Genomic DNA, 14,491 nt, shown 5'->3' on the forward strand with positions numbered 1-14,491 from the left:
ACCATGTTACCCCTGATGGCATGACACAATACCCGAATGCCCTTAATGGCATGGCTTGATAACCACTCTCCCCCTAAATGGCCTGCCTTGACTCCCTTGGCAAATTTATCCCTCTAATCTTTCTAACTGCCTGAAATAATGGAACATATAATAGTAACATAGTGAATGCCGACAGATAAAGACCTGAACGGCCCATCCAGTCTGCCCATTAGTTATACCCATTAAAAATACCTGATTAAATTAACTTGTCTCTTCTTTGATATTTCTGGGTCATAGACTGTAAAGTCCACCTGGTATTGTCCTAGGTTCCAAATGCTGAAGTTGCTATCCAAACTCACTCCAGCCTATATAAGCCTCTCCCTTAAATCTAAGCTTCACCCACAAGATGATGGGATACTCTCCTTCACCACCCGCCTTCCCGAAGCACCCCCAGTATTTACTCACTAAACTACCAGGGATCACCTCTAAGTAAATCCCAGAGGTACTTTGGAGGTCTGGGAGGTGAAGGAGGATATTCTTGACATCTTTTGGATGCATCTTAGCATTGAGGAAGGGGCTTATCTGTTCCATTATATCAGAGGGTTGGGAGACTAGAAGATGATCTGCTAAGAGGGCGGGGGCATGCCATCAGAAGAGTTTGGTGATGTCAAACCAAGGCAATGAGGGGGTATTGAGATGTTCAGTTGTACCAGTGGGGATGTTGGGGTATCAGGCCATGTCATTAGGAGGTTGTTGGAGAGCTAAGGCATGCCAATAGGGAGTGTTCCAGTTAATGGCCTGATTTTCCAGACAACCAGCATTCCATTTTCCCATTTCCCCATAAGAACAAATCATCTTCTCAACCCCCTAAGAACAGACTCTCTTTTCTCAACCTTTCATGAAAGAGCAGACCCCCTTTCCAATGCCTCAGAAAGCTGACAATCCCTCTTTTCCCTTCCCTGACAAAAAGCAGAAGCTTCCTAAATTTTCTGAGCAGCTCCTGTCCTTAAACCTCCCTCACCCACCTATCTCTTGTAACCCCCCATTCCTAGCCTACTTCAAGCTCCCTAGAGATTGCAGCTGCCATTTTAAAGCAAGAGCCAGCATGGTGTTCACTCCTGCCTTGATGACCCCCACTGGTCCATAGGGAATGTCAGATACACCTGGAGGGATATGGGTGGGTGAATGAAGTGTGTGTGTGTGTGGGGGGAGGGGTGTCTTCAGGAGCAAAGGTTGTTCTTAAGGGTCCAGAAGGAGTCTGATGTTTTTTGTTTTTTTTTGGGGGGGGGGAAAGGTGAGAGTAGGGCTAGCTCTTAACTGGGTTGAGGTGGAAGAGCTCTGACCGTAACCCGATAATCATGCATCAGACAGAGTCTGGTGCAGAGCCTAGATATTATTCAATGCCAGTACTTGCAGAGATGCTGGCACTGAATAATGAGACCTAATTTATTTTGTAGCAATCAGCATATAATAAAAACCTGACCATTTTCAGCTGAATATTTACTGGTAATTGTTTACTAACAACCCATCCCCTCTACCAACCAGTGGCAGCTGTGAGTAGGAAACAAATGACGGAGAAGTCAGTTGCGTCAAAATAGTTCAATAACCAACTCTCAGTAATGCACAGAATATTAATAGAATAGTCCAGCAATAGATCATATATAATCTGAATTGTGTTACATTCAGACCTAGCATTAACAAGTATCCAGCTGTGACTCGCATAAGCTCCAGTGCTCAGCACAACCTTAATTGGACCTGGATTTTCAATCTTGGTACCTGGACATAGCCCGGCATTGCATATCTATCTGGAGCTAATTTTGCCACAAACGATCAGCATTTAAAAGAGGCTGACTGCTACAGACTGAATATTGACCAGTTACTTTTTTGTTCCTTAGCCTCTCCATTGTAGTATTATCTCTTTTATCAAGTTTCAAGTTTATTAATTTTTTTTTATACCGCTTAAAAACAAGTTAAAATTAGAGGTACTAAACAAAACCAGAATCGGTTAATAAAACACACAACAAAACAAAACATATGGACTAACTTCACACAGTTGGGGAAGAAGGGCAAGAACTACAATCTTTGAGGAAAAGAGCACAGTAAAAGGGGAAAAATAATAGGTAAGAGTAACAAGCTATAAAGCTTGTTTTGGTCCTTAAAAGGACAGTTATTTATCCTGAGACGTCCCAGTCCCTGCCAATAATAAACATCCTCATGACATGATGCTACCACCACCATTCTACATTTATTTATTTAAAACTATTTATTATCCACCTAAAATCTTAGGTGGCTTACAATTAAAAAAACATTCATAATCACTTAAACAGACAAACATAAAAATATTCCCATAGTCTAATATGTTATAGCATAAACGTCATCACATTCATAGGTCTGCTTTTCAAAAACGAAACCTCCATGCATGATTAACTAAAGGCAAAATTCAAGCATATTCTTCCACCTAATTGGACATCAACTAAAATCCATTGGCAGCATCAAAATTCTCAACTCTTATTCTCATTTAAATGCCTTGGAGGAAAAAAAAAAAGATTTTAACAATTTCCTAACATGCAAAATGTTGGCTTTCCCCTCCCCAGTTCATCCTGGGGCCTAAGGCATCTAGGAAAATCAGAGCCTTAGGTCCCTCCCCTGGTGCATTCCAGGATGCATCGGTGAGGGGAAGGCACGCTAGTTTGAAGAGGTGGGCCAGCCATAGTAAACAAGGTAAGGGGGAGGGGGCGGGGGGGTCATCAGAGGCACAGGGGATGAGGGGTGTTGTATGTGTGTGGGGTTACGGGGCGGCGTGAGCAATTGGGCATCTCTCCCACTGTTGGGAGTGGAATGTCGGGAGTTGCTCAGGCACTGGTCAGAAAGTAAGGCAACAACAGCTTCGACCTGTTAGCAAATTTTGCCACAAATGTGGCACAACGAGGTTAGGGAATCACTTGCCAATTATAGAGAATTGCTTGGAGTGCTCATTTTAATATTAATGATCTTGTTGTACTACATTTGCATGGCAGTATCAGAGACTGCTAGAAAACTCGGAAAAGACCATAGTAAGTCATTTTAATAATCCGCTGCTAAAATACATGCACGCTAAACCAGCTGGAACCGGTTTAGTGAGCACATTAAAGGTACATTTTAGTTTTGAGAATCTGCCCCTCAAAGTTTCTATGTCTACTGCCTTAACTAAATTGTTATTTACCATCAGTGTTTTTCTTCATTTTTTCATAGAGGGTACTGTGGTGGAACCAGACATGTCAGCAGGGTTTTGTCCAGATCACAAAGCAGCCATGGTACTATTCTTGGACAGGGTCTATGGAATTGAAGATCAGGATTTCCTCCTTCATCTTCTTGAGGTTGGATTTCTGCCTGATCTCCGCGCTGCTGCTTCCTTAGACACAGTAAGAAATCAACTTTAATTGCTGCTTCCACAATAGGTCTTATATTCAAAACCAAGTATACATAAATACATAATTAGGCTATCCATGTGCTTTTCAAAGTTATATGAATAGTGTTGGGCCATTTAAATCACTAAATGGACATACTTATATAAAAGTGTGTCAGGTATGGGTCAGGTAAAGCCAAAAAGTTATCCAGATAGAGGTAGATAATGTGAAAAAGGTCATAGCACTGTGTTTATTCAGTGCCATTATCTATGTGGATAGAAATGCTTAATATACATATTAGGTTAAACATCAGCACTGGAAACTGAATATTGATGCCATTACTTTTAAAAGATATGCTCTTCAGCTATTTACAACAGTTAATAGACATTTCAGTGAATACTTCATATTTCAGCAAACAATACAGTGTAGAATAATTGAATGGAGAAGCCTTTTCATTAACCCTACTATAGGCAGACTAAATAGGCCATATGATCTTTATCTGCCTTCATTTTTCTGTTTTAAGATTCAATTGAATTTCCATCAGCATGGTCTCCTATACATAAGAGAAGGAAATACTCACTTATAGAACTCTAATGATTTTGTTTTAAGTTAAAGATAGATGAGGTAGAAGTGGAAGGTATTGTAGAAGTATTGGACATCATCCAATTTTTCAACCCTACTTACCCCCACAGGAAGCTGCAATAGTGTCTTTTCACAGAATCTTTAAAGACATGCAGATAAGAATGGGGGAGGCCCCTTCTCTGTATCTCCTACCAATAAGAGGGTTGACTCTAAGTATAGAATTGTGAAGGTGGTTGGTTTTGCTCTTAAAAGAGCCAAGAGTTCCAAGATGCACTCTTCAGTGCCTCAAGAAGAGAGGCTTGGACATTGAAGCCTTTTGAGAGCAAGATCTTTCTGGATGCTGTACTAACTTCCAGCATAACTTTTTACCAGTTCTTCAAGGTCATGTACTTGCAAGCATTGTGCACAGTACTGGAGAGTTTTAAGACATATTCCCTCCCTTCGCTAGTGGGAGGGAACGTTAATGGCTTAATCACATGGCATTGAGAGCTTCTGCTATGTTTATTGGTGGCCAGAGACATGCATGGCTCAAGGCCTCAGACCTGAGATACGATGTATAGGAAAAACATATCGATATGCAGTGCTACTGAGAGAATCTACTCAGAGATAAGGTTCAAGAGGCTGTTATTTTCATCTAATAGCTTGTTGGTACCCTCAAGACCCTCTCCAGGACTACTACTAACCCAGCTTCCTCTTTAGAATGAAAGGTAGAGGAAGTCCTATTACTCTCAAACTCATAAGTGTCCTCCCTCCCTCTACTCTTCCCATACAAGATAGAGTTCTTCATCTTGTCCTAGACAGTAGAAGCTGAAGAAGATCCAACCAACTCCATAACCAAACCAGGGTCAGGGTTTTGATTGCCTTCAAGAAAATTTAACCAATGTTCTAATATCCATGTCAGACAACCTATTGGTAGGAGGGAGGCTCAGAAATCTGCAAACCAATGGGCCCTTGTAACTTACAATCAATAGTGTTTAAAGACTTGTCCAATTAAGATATTGTCTATATCTGTTTGATTACCATCACATTATCCACCAAGAGCATGGAGCTCTCTTCCATTTACAGGTCAATGTGGTTGAATTTGTTCCAAGAGGAGAAAGAGGGAAGGGATTTTCTCCAGGTATTTCCTAATTACAAAGAAGATAGGAGGATATTCCATCCCATCCTAGAAATAAGGACCTTGTATAGAACAAGTATCTAATAAGAGAAAAGTTTAGGATGATTTCTTTGGGCACCATAATCCCTTTTCTCCAAGCAGGAGTCTGGTTATGTTCTCTTGACTCAAAGGAAAACACAGAAGGTGACCTGTGATACTCAATGTCTTTATTCACAATCAAGACCCGACATGTGTTTCGGCCTGCCTCAGGAATCTGTAAACAAGGCTGTACTGGCTCCCAAGAAATCTTTTTTGCCAGGCCAATTGCAGCAATACTATTTACCATTAATACGTGACCATTTTCCTGAGGAGTAGAAGTTATGGCTGCAATTGGCCTGGCAAAGAACGATATCTTGGAAGCCAGTACAGCCTTGTTTACAGACTCCTAAAGCAGGCCTATTCATGTCAAGTCATGTTTTGATCCAATAAACTTTTCAAGCTGTACACTATAAGATTAGTGTGTTTTATTTGTTTCTGCCCTACAGTGGATTTGTCTTCTTTTTTTGTGGTCATTCAACACTCGCATAGAGATACATACTGGACACAGGAAATAATTACCTTTTAGCTTCATATCAGTTTTGCAGGTATTCACAAAGACTCTGGTTCACCTAAAGTTAGGCACCGATATATGCATTGATTCTATAAAACTTAGGTTCCCATTATAGAATTATGAATTAAGATAATAAAGGATTAGAATGCTGAAGCATGCAGGACCTGAAATTATGGTTAATATTGTAGGCATCTTAGAAGAGGAAGGCTTTAAGGGCAGAGCGAAAACCTGTATAAGAGCTTAGTAGTCATAATTAAAAAAGGGAAGAATATACATGACAGAAGTTCTGACAGAAGAATATACATGCTTTTTAAAAAATGCCTTCATATGTGTGTGTAAGTGCAAACCTCACCTGAGGAATTCATTTATTCACCGCAGGCATCCAAGACTGTATGTACATTCTTTGCCTTATACATCTGGCTGCAATCTTGTGCTTTACTGTGAAAATGGCTTTTGTAATTACCCCCCTGAAGTTGATGTACTTCTCTTTAAGCGTAACTCTGACTGACTAGCAGATCCTTCATTTTGCCGATACTAATGTGTGTCTATATTTTTTTCTGTAGGTAGCTCTGAGTGCTACTGACATGGCCCTTGCTCTGAATCGCTACCTCTGTACTGCAGTCTTACCCTTGTTAACTAGGTGTGCGCCTCTTTTTGCTGGAACTGAGCACCACGCTTCTCTGATAGATTCACTGCTGCACACTGTGTACAGGCTTTCCAAAGGCTGTTCTCTCACCAAAGCCCAAAGGGATTCCATTGAAGAATGTTTGCTTTCTATCTGTGGGTGAGTGAAAGAAGAGTTTGTATTCTTAGGTATACTAAATTCTAACATTTTGATAGGGAGGCCAAGTAGGCACCTATTTTGTAGTTATCTTATAAAAGTACATATGTGTCCATGTGTATTTATAAAATTCCTGAAATTAAGGCTGCAGTATGACTGCATGTGTTTACCTTTGATGAGGAGCAGGTATAAATTTCCATTGTTTTAGTATGTGCATAATCTTGTGAGGGATGGAGTGGTACAAAGGCAGGTTTCCATAAGAACACTCCTTCCTTGATGCTGAGAGTGAGCCCCCTTGGGGTAGGTAGATCTAACCTGCTGAGTCAAGGGGGAAAGACTTGGGCAAGGAGGAGGTTACATTCCCTGGAGCAGAACAGATCAGGAAGGCTCTGAGTAAGGAATCTTCCAAGGGAATGTCAACTGGGATTTCAGTACCTGAGAGGGAATTCTAGGGAAGGAAGAGCAACCATGAGTAAGACCTCCTAGCATAGGTTGACTAGGCTACAGTACCTGAGGGGAGTGCAAGGGAAATGGAATAGCATAGCTCAGTTGTTTCCCTGGAGTGGGAAGCAGTTCTCAAATGTCTATCTTCAAGAGTATGTACAGTATACATGTATTGAAGAAAATTGCAAAGATTGGAGGCAAGGGTAATGGAACACCTTTTTGTTTGGAGGTTCCTAAACTCTGCTCACAATCCCAGCTCTACCCTAGTTCTCCCCTTCCCTACAATCCCATAGTTCCTGAATGACACGGTGACAAAATTTGTCACTGTATCCACGGATAACCGTGGGTAACCATTCCAAGTCATTCTTTAAGAAGAGAGGGAAGAATCAGAGTATGAATGGGCACAGCCACTGACCCTCAAGCCTTGCATTGAAGAATGCTAGTGTAGAAGGACTGAGGTTGAGATAGACACTAAAGAAGGACATCGGATGGTTTCCAACTATTATCCGCGGGGCGGTGACAGTGACAAATTCTGTCACCGTGTCATTCTCTGGACTTTCCCTCTCCCATGGATTCAAATATCTATCTCCCTCCCTCCCTCTCAAACCCCTTCCCCCATGGTGTCCAACATTTCTCTCCTTCCTTACTCCCTTCGCTCCCCATGGTCGCATCATTCTCTTTCTTTTCCTCCCCTCCCTCCTTCAGCATCTTTCTCCTTCTTTCTCTCCCCTTTTCAGCATCTCTCTTCTTCCTCCCTTTCCATGGTCTCCAGAATTTCTGTCTATTCCTTCCTCTCCTTTCCTTGAGGCCCCATTTCCCCTCTTCAGCATCTCTCTCCTTCCATCACCCCTGTGGTCTCCAGCATTTCACTTTTTCCCACCGTACACATTGTCTTTAGCTTACTTCTCCTTCTCTTCTCCTTTCAGCATTTCTTTTCTTCTCTACTGCTGCCACTGTGAGGTGTATATTTATTTGTTTATTTTTATCTTGCCTCTCCCAAGGTAGTGACTCTGCCATCTATATAGCAGATATCGTACAGCCATCTGGCGCAAAACCTTGAGCATCTGCAGCATACTTAAGGCTGGCTGACCCCCTCCCCCTTTAGGGTTACCAGATTTCCTCTTTAAAAAAAAGGACACTTGACCCCGCCCCATTCTGCCCTAGCTCTGTCCTGTTCCATCCCAGCCCCGACCCCACCCGAACCTCCTGTCTTTTTCCTGGAGCTGGGGGAGCCTCTGCGCATGCATGGACGTTGATGTGATGACATCACGTGCATGCATAGGAAAAAGGAGGGGATTAATGTGTACTAAAATGATTTACTCTCCTCTATCAACCTTCTGTTTTGCATGATTTTCTGTTTCCTGCTTCTCTCCATCACCCCTCCTACAATCCATTCTTATTCTCCCACTATTCTACCACAATTATACTATATACTTCCCCTTTCACTCTAATGTCACCCTCTACTACTTAATCATTTCTAGCGCAATTGTCCCAGCTGGGGATAAAGCTGTTTAGTTAAGCAGATGATTTTACGATCATTATTTCAGTTGCTATTTCTCTTTCTGAAGTTATTCCTAAAGCAACAGAAGTATTAGGTCTAATGGAGCAATGGATGACTGAATTTAGAGTGAAGCTTAACTCAGAAAAAATGAAGTTTTTTGTAGCTTCACCGCGCCTGTTTGATACTAAAACATCATTGCATATAAATAAATTCAGCTATCCTATTCAATCTACCGCAGTTTGGGGAATAATACTGGACCAGGGCTTGACTATGAAGAACCAGGTGGACTTTTTAGTCAGAAAGGGTTTCTTTACTCTTTGGAAGCTTCGGTCCTTTAGGGCGTATTTTTGATGTTTCATCATTTAGAGTTTTGGTACAGTCTCTTATACTAAGCCAGCTTGATTACTGCAATATTGCCTATTTGGCAATTTCCCAGAGGAATATGCAATGATTGCGAATAGTACAAAATGCGGCGGTCAGGCTGATTTTTAGGTTGAAGAAATATGATCATGTAACACCCTCCTATCGAGTACTGCATTGGCTGCCAATGGAGGCTTGGGTGAAGTTTAAGTTTGGTTGCTTCTGTTTTAAAGCTTTGTTTGGTTTAGCTCCCAAATATATAATTGAGCTTTTCTCTTTTGCAACCAAAATACTTAAGAGAAACTCACATCTGAATTTTGTTTTTCTGCCTGTTAGAGGATGTAAACTTAAAAAACATCATCAAAATCTTTTTTCATATCAAGCATAACAATTGTTTATGCTTACTGACACTTATGGGGAATTTAGGAGACATCTAAAAACATATCTGTTTTCGAAGTATTTAGGCAGCTAATTCGTAAAAATTTTATTATGCACTAATCATTGGCTTTAACTTTTTTAGTTCTATTCAACTTCTTTTATTGTGTTTTTTAACTATTGTAAACCGCATAGAACTTTACGGCCTTGCGGTATAGAAACTGATTATTATTATTACCTTAAAACATTCAAGAGACAGTCCCTGCTCAGTAGAACTTACAATCTAATCAAACAGACAAACAGGACAAGTAAGGGGTCAGGGAGTTTCTCAAGCGGGGGAGGGGGGGTTACCTGCGAATGGGGAGTCTCACTATATTTCAAGAATGATTCTGATGCTCCTCTTTCAGTGTGTTCCAAGTCTCACTCTTGACATTGAATATTCCCCTATATACTGTAAAGCTTACTTTTTATTTTTTGCATTTTTAGGGTAGGCCCGGCCTCTTTATTTCTCCTCTCCTGGGCAGCTGGCAGCTGCCTGCTGTGTGCATATGCATCTCTGTGATGATGCACAGCAGGCATTTATTGCTCAGTCTCCTGCCCCGGACAAAACAACATTAAAAAAGCTGCCTGGACCCCACATAGAGCCCTGGAAAAAAGGACATGTCTGGGGAAAGCCCAGACAAATGGTAACCCTACCCTAGGGTTACCAGATTTTCCTGGCTCATAGCCCCGCCCCCAGGCCCGCTCACGTCCCACTCTGTCCTGCTCCCAGCCCCACCCTCTTAACATGTTCGTGCGTTGGGACAGCATCCGCGCATGCATGGATGCGATGTGATGTGATGATGTCGCGTGCATGCGATGCGATGATGTCACATGTGTACACGTGATGTCACCGCGTTGAATCCGCGCATTTGCGGATGCCGTCCTGACGTTGGAAGTTTTTCAAAACCTGGAAAAAGTGTCGGGTTTTGAAAACCCATCTGGACCCCCTCTTTTCAGCTACAGTGGCAAAATAATGCTCAGAATTTAGGAAGTTGGCTAGTTGGGCTGAGAACCTTTCAGCATCCCCTTGTACTTTTGCAGTTTTCTAAAGATAGTTTAGCCAGTAAACGTACCCATCCAAAAAACTAGAGCAAGTTTTTGCAAGTGCATTTTTCTTGTACGTGCACTTTCACTTTGAAACAAATGCAAAGTCCTGGATTCAAAAATTATCACACAGTCACTTTCCAGCTATGTGGGACAGCATGGAAATTGCCCTCAGTATCAGATTTTCGGACAGGCTAATCCAGTTCTGGATTTACATTACTTATATAGACCCTTGAAGTCTTGTTTTGGGTTAGAGTAGGACTTTCCAAATCTTTATTGGGACTCTATCAGTTGAATTTTCAGGATGTCCACAGTGAATATTCATGAGATAAAATTAGCATAAAATGGATTTCCAGTATATGCAAATTTATTATTGTGTGCATATTCATCGTAAATATCATTAAGTAACTGCTTGGTGATAGGTACCTTAGGAAAGACTTGGGAAGAAAAATCATTTGGTCATCATTACAAGATAATTCAAGTGGAATAAAAAGATAATCTCTCCTGACAAAAATGGAATCGGTAGGCAGCTCTACTATGGTATTTCTGTAAAACATTCCTGATGATTTAAGCACTTCCATTCAGTTTGTAGTTGCATTCCTATGATTTTTTTCCTTCATTTGATGAAAAGATTAGTAGCCTCAAATCTTGCCTTTTGTTTAGTATAACTAGACAGCTAAAGTTGACAGGCTGTCAAATGAGACTTTCAGTTTGCTCACTGAGGAGAGTTTGGCGTTCCCTAGGTGAGAACATCTTCCTGTGATCCATAGATAAGCTTAGACATTACTTTATGTTTATAGCCATTCACCTGTCAAACCCTGTAAATATTCCTTGTGTCATTCATAGTCAAGGCGATGCCTCAAATTTGTAGCCTGTACCATTAAACTAACAGTATGATTTCATCCACTTACAGGCAGCTGAGACCTTCCATGATGCAACATTTGTTGAGGAGATTTGTATTTGATGTTCCTCAGTTAAACGAGCATTCAAAGATGCCACTTAAAGCAAGTATTTTTAAAACTATTCTTGTACAAAATAAGTACCTGTTTAAAATATGTAAACCGCTTTGATTGTGTAAACACAAAGAAAAGTGGTATTCAAGTCCCATCCCCTTTACTATATTTGGGGTAATGACTTGCAATTTTAAACCCCATTATGTATATCAGCACAAAGAGGACAGTACTGTAGTATATTCTTCTTTCCTGAAGTGAAGTAGTCTAATGTTTAACACAATGATCTGAGAAACAAGGGAACACAGTTCAGTTTGCATTGTGGCTTCCTTGGGCCAATCACATAACTCTCTATTGCCCCATTAGTGGCCTTTTTTTTTTTTACTAAAGGGCATTAAGCTCTAACATTGGCTTAGTGTAGGAAAAACAGGCTCTTGCAAAGTACCACTGACTATCATCTCTAACCATCTTGGTACTATATGGGTAATGCCAGGGCAGTCTGGGGGCAGAGATAAGGCAAAGCTAGAAGTTATCTGGTTAACACCGAAATGCACACTGATACCCAAATAACTTCTGCCATATCTTGGTACAGCCCGATACTGAATAGCCAAGTGTAGAAATATCCAGTGGCCAGCATTAAAAGAAACCCCCAAAACCTGACCACAGCGGTTAAATATTATCCACATAGGTTATCCATTCAGTGGTCCAATTTTGCCATTGAATAGATAACTTAGAACTTTGTCCCCTGCCCATTCCAACCAACACCTTGTTTCAAAATGAATAGCTTTGATTGGTTAGCAATGTAAACATCCAAAATTAGGGGTAAAAAAAGAGCATACAAATAAGTCCAGAAGAGAAATTACAGTAGAAATGGACCAGTGAGCTTCAACCACCAAGCATCAGCAGCTAGAAAACATATTAGAAGATTTTGCCATTTCACACTCTGTCAGTTGATTAATACAAAAAATAGAATAGGAAAGCTACGAAACCTTGGGTGTTTGCCATCTGATATAAGAAATATTTTATGTTATATGCTTTTTAGGAAAGCAGTAAAAATGTGGTTGTTTCAGAAATATTTATATAATTTATTGTTTCTTTCATCATTGATTTTATTTGTATTTGCCTGTATTACTTGTTATAACCTTCCTTTGAATAGCGGTTAAGTGGGATATAAATGAGGGCATAATCAAAAACTTTAAAACATCCAAAAACCTGCCTAAGTCAGCACTTTGATGTTCTAAAAGCAGGGATAGTCAAGTGCTGATAATCAAAACAAACTTTCTTGGACGTTGAGCAGCACTTCTAAGCTGCTGTGCATCCAGGGCTCAAAGGGACTTGTTGGGAGGTGTGTTATGGATGGGAATTGGACAAGCTTCCACCTGGATGTCCTGAAGCAATGATGGAAGCTTTTCCAGAACATCCTAGGCAGAATTTACATGCTGGGACTTAGACCAAAGTAAAACAGGTCTAAGTGTCCCAAAGGTGAACAAACTGCCGAGATGACCACTGGAGGATTTAAGGCATGACTCCCCCTTACTCCCCCAATGTTCACGATGTCTTCCCACCACCCAGAGATGGGGGGAAAAAAAGCACATTAAGGGTTTGCCATCAGCTGATCACAGTAGAGAAATCCTCATCAGCTGATCTGGTTTTGGGGCTTCATTTTGGCTCAACTGAAGGGGTTTCCCCCAGCCAGGATCAGATGGAGCCCTACACCCCTCCCACCCAACAACCCCCCACATTCCCCCACATTCCTGCCCCTACCTATCACCAAACCTTTCCAACTTCAGACAACCCCCCCTCCATCACTGGATACTTCCTGACTTCAGACAACAGTGCCCCCTACATCAATGGACACCCCTATACCTTGCGCTGCAAAATCGGCAGGAGGGAAGCCTACTCCCTCTTGCCTATAGGGCCACATGCTGCAAATGCATCATGGGATGCAGTGGGAGGGGCCTAAGGTCCTGATTGGCTCAAAATATTTGTTAAGCAATTCAGTCTTATCTATATCACCTTCTACATATTCCTTCCCTTCTCCTTTGAGTCTCGCAACTCCTTTTGCACTTCCTCATCTCACTAACATATCTAAAAAAATGTCTCATCTCCTCATTTTACCATGTTAGCTATTTTTCTTCCAGTTGTATCTTAGCTTTCCTGAGAACTTTACCTGCTTCTCTTAACTTTTCTAGATATTTTTGCCTGTCTTTCTCTTTCTATTATCCTTTATAATTTATGAAGACTAACTACTTTTTCCTTACCTTTTCAGCTGCTATTTTTGAGAATCAAAACAGCCTTCTTTTCCTCTTACTTTTGCTTATTTTCTTTACAAAATGGTTTGTTACCCTTACAATAACTGCTTTCATTTTTGCCCACTGCTTTCTTACTTCTTCCATATGTTCCCATTCAGACGACTCCTTGACGTAATCCTCCTTCTTAGCAATGTTAATTAAAAAAAAAATCTAGAACCTTAATTTTTGAATGATTCCTCTCTATACCTGTCTTAATATTGAACCACACCATCCAGTAATCCCCAGATACCAGATGATCATTCACTATAACATCAGAAATATTCTCCCCATTTGTAAGCACTGAGTCTAGTAAGACCCCATCCTGAGCGGGTTCCATTAACAACTGCTGGAACAGCTCTTCTTGTATAGAAATCCAGGATCCTCCTACTTGTAGAAGACCCCACAGTAGGGATACCCCAATCAAAATCTTTCGTATTAAAATCACCTACCAACTGAACTGTTCTATCTACTAAGATAAGAAAATATAAAATAAAGCAACAGTTATCCCAGTAATACAAGTGAATGATTTATGAATATTCAGCAGCCCTATCCATTTAGAAAGGACTCTAAATGTGCTGTCCTATATTTAAATAGCTTACATATTTAAGGCTGGAACTCCTATGGGTGCATGTCATCTCAATGGATAAAGTGATCTGGAGATCAGCTAGATATTGTCTTTATATGGATAAAAGTAGGCTCTATCCCCAGAATACCGAAACTGAAAGGTCACTTGAACACACAAAGTCAGAGGCGTGAAGAAAGTACAAGAGTTTTATTTTCAGCATGCCAGACTCTTGTGCAGTGAGCAGCCTGCTTACAAGAGTGCCAGAAACAGGAAATGCACGGACTTTTATGCCCTTTTCACAAACTAATATATGCAAAATCTACAACTTCTCATTTGTTACTTTTATAACTTTTCTACAATTATTATTGGTCCTAAGCCAGCACTTGTGATAGGTTCAGGGGTACAACTTATAGTCCTATAGGCAGCTAGTTCATTTAGCTGCTTATCTAAGCCTTGCAGTTCTAACTGTTACATGTTTAGGAGGG

The 14,491-nt window shown here is 40.8% G+C and overlaps 1 protein-coding gene across 1 annotated transcript in view; it reads left to right on the forward strand.

The window, feature by feature from the left end:
• The window catches only part of RYR2 (ryanodine receptor 2), a 1,389,277-nt gene that overhangs the window by 865,030 nt on the left and 509,756 nt on the right, over positions 1 to 14,491 (forward strand). Inside the window, 3 exon segments of the mRNA XM_033937646.1 lie at positions 3,211 to 3,380; positions 6,217 to 6,437; positions 11,114 to 11,204. Coding sequence (XP_033793537.1) covers positions 3,211 to 3,380; positions 6,217 to 6,437; positions 11,114 to 11,204 — 482 coding nt within the window.

Source organism: Geotrypetes seraphini, chromosome 3 (assembly GCF_902459505.1).
Source record: "Geotrypetes seraphini chromosome 3, aGeoSer1.1, whole genome shotgun sequence".
In the NCBI taxonomy this organism is placed as follows: domain Eukaryota; kingdom Metazoa; phylum Chordata; class Amphibia; order Gymnophiona; family Dermophiidae; genus Geotrypetes; species Geotrypetes seraphini.